We start from the raw sequence: 5,568 nt of genomic DNA on the forward strand, positions 1-5,568 counted from the left end.
ATTGCATACAATGTAGGGGTTCGGCGTCGGCAGCCTTGGTAGAGTCATCAAAATTGACCAAAAGACCTTGATCCACTCCTCCAAAACGTTTTATCAAATCGGGCGCTACTGGACAGTAGGTGGCGGCTAAAACAAAACAGGAAATGAGCTATTAATGCGCATCGAAACAATTTTTTGCCTGAAATGGTTTTATTTTTCGAGGGGCGTTCTGGGTTTTGAATTCGCGTTTCTTTGTTTCCCTTTCCAACCTTTTTTGGCAGATTTTGGACTTCTAAGAACATTGCGAATCCTAGTTTGATTTTATGTTCAACCGATAGGGAATTTTGAGAGAATGATGAAATTCCAGAAAAATGGTGTGCGGCAAACCTGATTTTGAGCAATTCGAGGAAGTATAGTTTAGGGCTCTCTAGTAGGGGAGTGCGAGCATGAAAACGACCTTTGACGGGCGCAGCCTTCAAAATTTGAGAAGCCGTCGTTTGCAACAAACACTTTAGGCGACAATGTGTGCTCTTTTCCTGCCGACGGTTTCTTGGATCTTGGAGGCGGCGCCCGTCAGAGGTCGCTTTTCGTGCTCGTACTCTTCTATTAGAGAACTTCTATTGTAGAGCCCTAGGATAATTTTAGGATACGTTAAAACCAACCGGCATCGGGCATGGCTGACTTTGTCATTTAGGTCAATTTACCAGCTTGTAGCACGCTGTTTTCTGATATGGCACCAAGAAATTAGTACTGTGACTCACAGTTGAATTTTGTTTAGACTGAAGCGAGTGCGAGGGCGGGTTGGTAACAATGTTTGTTTAAATTATCCCTCTTCAAAATGCTCCAAAATCAGTGTTGCCGCACTACAATGTTCTTGAATTTCCTTTACTTAACATTGCCAATAAAGAATTTTCACAACTTTTGATTCCGACTCTTTCTGATTTTTTTCTTCTACCCCTTTTTGGGACTTGTTACCATCTACTCAGTGGCAGATTCAGGGTTTTAAACAAGATCTTTGAGCTTTTGGGCAAAAGTGTCGAAAATATCTCTGTCTTTTGCTAGATCTAAGAATTTTGAGGGCTTTTACCTTTTTCCGAAGGGGTCTTTGATGAAATGAGTTAAATTCATTTTGAATAACTGATAGGAAAGAAATGTCGCAGCCTGCATTCCCACACTGATTTCGAAAATATAACGGGAATATTTGAAATTTAATCATAAAATTACGAATGTTTTGAAAACCAAAAAAAAATAAAATCCTCGTTGCCGATGCATCTGAATATCTTTATAAAAGAAATTGAATCCGACTTACCCTCTGCATATGTAGACGAAATACATTTTCGCCGATCCTCTTTGCAATCGAGGGGCTGGAACAAAGTGGGGCAACAACTCGGGTCGTCCTTCTCATTGACCAGGCTTCCATCGCAACCGTTGGTCCCCGTGTTGGTCTTTTTGTAACTTTGACAGCATCCATTGCCCATTTGAAAAGGATGCGTGGCGGGGCATAATATGGGTTCCGTCATTGTCTCATTGTTAAGACACAGGGATCCTACTTTGCCCAAGGTCGGACAAGCAATCTGGTCTTTGGGCATGCAAGACTCCATGGGGTCGGTCCATTGAAGAGTGATCAATGAACTACTTGGAGGATGAAATTTGCCACAACAAAACTTGCCCTTATCGAAAGCCCAAGGGTGCGTTCCGGGGCATATGGAGCTCACTAAAAGCAAAGTACGTCCATAGCAGATAGAGGCTGATTGGAACCTGGTTTCGACCATGGAAGTTTCAACCACACCTACTATTACTAAGGTCTCGGTTATGTTAAGGACACAGAGAACAGTGAGACAGAAGCTGGATTCTTGGACACAGTCGTCTCCTCTCCTCTCGTCTCACCCGTCTCACCACGGTGGTCAAAAAACCTTTTCAAGTATTGAGAGAAATCCGCAAATCCATCTTAACAGTCTCCTACCTCGCAAAAACCTTAACAAGTAATTTTGACCTTATTGATTTATTGAATTATGGCTCAAATTTGGCGCTCATATGGCTAAAAGTTAACAATATTTGTTGGGATATTTCTGTTGTATTTCAAAAAGGCTTTTGAACCACTGTGGCAGTCGTCTCAATGGTGAGACGAGACGGGTAAGCTGATCAACGAAGAATCCAGCTAGAGATACTCCATGTTTTATAAATATCTTAAATTTGTCACCTTAAGACACCCCTGAACATGGAGTTGGTCAGGTATTGTTTGTCAATTATGTACGTACATGATCCAATTTTCCTTTTGAAGTTCGGAGGTGTTGTGGGTCCAACTATTCGCACTTCATCCCTTAGCTTGGCCTGACTAGGAATCAGCACAAAAATGAAAAGAACTAAGGTGATCCACGTCATTATTCGTTGAAACCTTTTGATACACTGGACTAGGTTAGCCTTTATTGATTGACAAAGGCTTTAAAAATCTTTCCTGCTTTCTTGTCGAGTACGGTATAGCCGTAAGCTAATTAGAATTAGTTGTCGTCTGCAGAACTAGGGACTAATGATCCACCTGTAAGACAAGCAACCAACTGAATTTAATTGTTGCATGGCTAGTCAAATCAGGTCAATTTGGGCTTCATTAAAAAAACTGCATTTATCATAGGAAAAAAAACAATGACCAAAATAATGAAGCCCTGAAATGAAATGACCCACCAGAAGGTGTCAAGCCGTATTGATTAGACAGATTATCATAAAATTGTATCAATTCGACTCGGAATATCCGTTAGGGTGTCTATAGAGTATGAGAGCAATGATAGAAGGGAGATATATGGATGAAATTGAGTTGCTGCTTGCTTTCACCAATATTCTGCTTACAAAAACAATGGCAAACGGCAAAATTCCAGGCATGACTTGTTTTTGCCATCTCAGTTTATGTTCTGTATGAGTTTCACGTTGATGTATCCCGCTGTTATCTTTGTGGATTCAGTTGCGGAATTACAATACGCCATCGTTGGACTCAGCAGTTATTGCCAAGAGAACGGCTATCCAGTCAACTCAATCAAGACGCAGGCCATGGTTTTCCCAATTATTTGGTTTTCCATAGAGGTCGCCTGACGTTCACCTCCTTCTTTTGAATCACACAGTTAGTGCTGTTACGAATCCTCTGAATTTTTGATTTTTTGCTGGACTCGAGTCTTTTACTTAGCGTCAGGTCAAGCAAAAAGACTCGTCTTGTGAAATTCTAAGAAAAAATGAATATTCCATTTTGACGAGTCCAGACCCGAGTTCTTTCGAGAAGACTCGAGTCCGCCCAATTTCTCCAAAATCGGGTTAAAAGCCCAAGTGCACCTGGACTCGAGTCTGAACTTGCCCCAGCACTAGACACTGCAGTATGACACGAAAATTGGTAGCTCCACACCAATGACACCATGACTCTTTACTGAATGCTTAAAGTGAACATATTTTTGTTAGTAGTCTGTTAGCCCTACACTTAATTCAATCACTCTTCTGACTCTGTTTGGTATCTATTCCACCAGAGATTCCAAGGTGCCGACCTTTTAGCTCAGATCAAGCCTTTTTTAGTTGTCTTTTTAGTTGAGAAATTTTTGAGGCAGGCGGGCACTCGAGACACTCTCACTGTGAGTATTGTCCTCAAATTTCAGTGGGGTTCAGGTGTGAGGAGTTACCACGCCAATCCTTTTTCCTCTATTCGTGTAAAAGAATATTTTCAAGTCTTTTTGTGCTACTTACAAACAATTCAAGGAGGCGTACAATGTTGCATGAAAATTCCATTGGAAGTGGTAGGAGTTCATTTCCTCGCGTTTAAAGGTCCTGTTTGCCGAGTTCTAAACATGTTAGGCAGTGCGAACTTGGACGAAATATGTCTTATAGCATTGAGTAGAGTCTGTAGTATTGGGTATTTACAGATGGTTCTCAGGGACAAAGTGCAGTTCTGAAAGCTGGCATGGCGCAAGCGTTCCCCAAACCAGATCATTTTGTGAATGCTTGACAATTGGAAAAGTTGCAGCCCGTCTGAACTTCGACCTCAAATTCGATTACAAGATGGATTGGGAGGCGGAAGCAGGTAACAGAGGCTATCATGAGACCGGGAGTTCAAGGTAGCTTACCTCTGGCACATTAGATCCGAGCAGCATTCATTCGTTGAGTCGGGTGGAGTCGGTTCGTAAGAACGAACACTAACTCAGCCTTGAGGAAGGCCCTGACAGTTTCTTTTGATATTGCAGCATATATGCATACCCTATAAACGTATATCTTGCAGCCAAATTTTGGTTGCTTTATCTCCTTTTCACAAGACCAAAAGACAGTGCGAGGCGTAGCACATTAAGTGTGAGTGGAGAAATTGGCCTGACTCGGCCTCAGAAATCTCATGATATGTCGTACATTCAATGACAGACGTCGAGATCACGTTCCAATATTCGAAACCATGGGCTACTAGGGAGGAGATGTCCCAACAAAGCTCAAAGCTGCATTGCGTAGCTCTGAAGTGACGGGTCGAACGAAACACCTTGCAAAGGTACTTAGCCATGTCTTGTTTTCCATTTCTGATCTATTGAAACCTACTCTCCAAGACCACTTGAACCTGACATTGATGGAAAGCTTCATATACGCATTAATAACTTGAAATGATTTGATAATAATTTCTTCAGGTTGCCCAGATTTGATTTTCAAATTAGCTACCTTTTTGGGCATGCCTAATGTCCAGAGGTTTTAATTTGGCAATCTAGCTTCTTGTAACTCACACTTTAGACCTGTTTATCAAACCAATACCCACGTCTGTGGTTTTCACGAGCTGGTCTTTGGGTCACCCTGGTTTCAAGGTACTCTCCCCCACGCGACCTCTGACGGCCAAAAGAACACTCGACTTATACCATTACTAAGTTGAAGAAAGTTGGCATCCCAAGGGACCAATATGCCCAGTTCAAAGGCCATGTTCATTTTTGGCCAAATATCGATGCTTGAAAAGCCATAACTCCATAAAATTTGACGAGTCAAGCCTTCATTTAACTTTTGACTGCTGACCTTTGCCAAACCGGAATCTGCATTGTCTCAACTGTTGCGTGCTCATAGCCTTACGTATGCGTTAAAATTATTTCAGAAATGAAAATGGTTTCTCAATGGGATTAGATTTGGTGAACACTTTGGTGTGCGTACGTCATCTATATTCACATCTTATAGATTTAGGCTATCACGCAGCCTTTGCAACCATGAAGTCTCGAAACTGGATGAAGGTGTAATAGTAGACAAGGAAAATTAAAGAATTGCACATTAATTCATCTAATTTGTACGACATTTTACCAAAACGATACTCAGAACAAGATTGTGTAACTCTCAATTAATATGAATTTCGATATGAAGTTATGATCAAATTTACGACTTGGAAATCACGGCTAGCATGGGATTTATCCGACGCTGATTAAACAACGATTACACGACGAGATTCGTATGACCCAAACCAATTAATCTTTAACTCTCTTCGTCAAACATGCTCAAAATCGATCTCCAAGTTGATAAGTGTTCGGGTGTGTTCGCCACCGTCCAACAATGAAGTGAGGAGCCTGGTGCTGCCAAACGTCATTCATGACGCTTGCCAAACTTACTATA

At 41.5% G+C, this 5,568-nt stretch overlaps 1 protein-coding gene across 1 annotated transcript in view; it reads right to left on the reverse strand.

The window, feature by feature from the left end:
* Positions 1 to 2,393, reverse strand: part of LOC131882377 (uncharacterized) — a 6,673-nt gene extending 4,280 nt beyond the window's left edge. The window contains exons 1-3 of the mRNA XM_059229506.1: positions 2,238 to 2,393; positions 1,289 to 1,693; positions 6 to 126 (exon numbers count right to left, since the gene is read on the reverse strand). Coding sequence (XP_059085489.1) covers positions 6 to 126; positions 1,289 to 1,693; positions 2,238 to 2,361 — 650 coding nt within the window. The 5' untranslated portion in view covers positions 2,362 to 2,393. The remainder of the gene's footprint in view (positions 1 to 5; positions 127 to 1,288; positions 1,694 to 2,237) is intronic.
* Positions 2,394 to 5,568: the final 3,175 nt, after the last annotated feature.

This window comes from Tigriopus californicus, chromosome 6, assembly GCF_007210705.1.
Source record: "Tigriopus californicus strain San Diego chromosome 6, Tcal_SD_v2.1, whole genome shotgun sequence".
In the NCBI taxonomy this organism is placed as follows: domain Eukaryota; kingdom Metazoa; phylum Arthropoda; class Copepoda; order Harpacticoida; family Harpacticidae; genus Tigriopus; species Tigriopus californicus.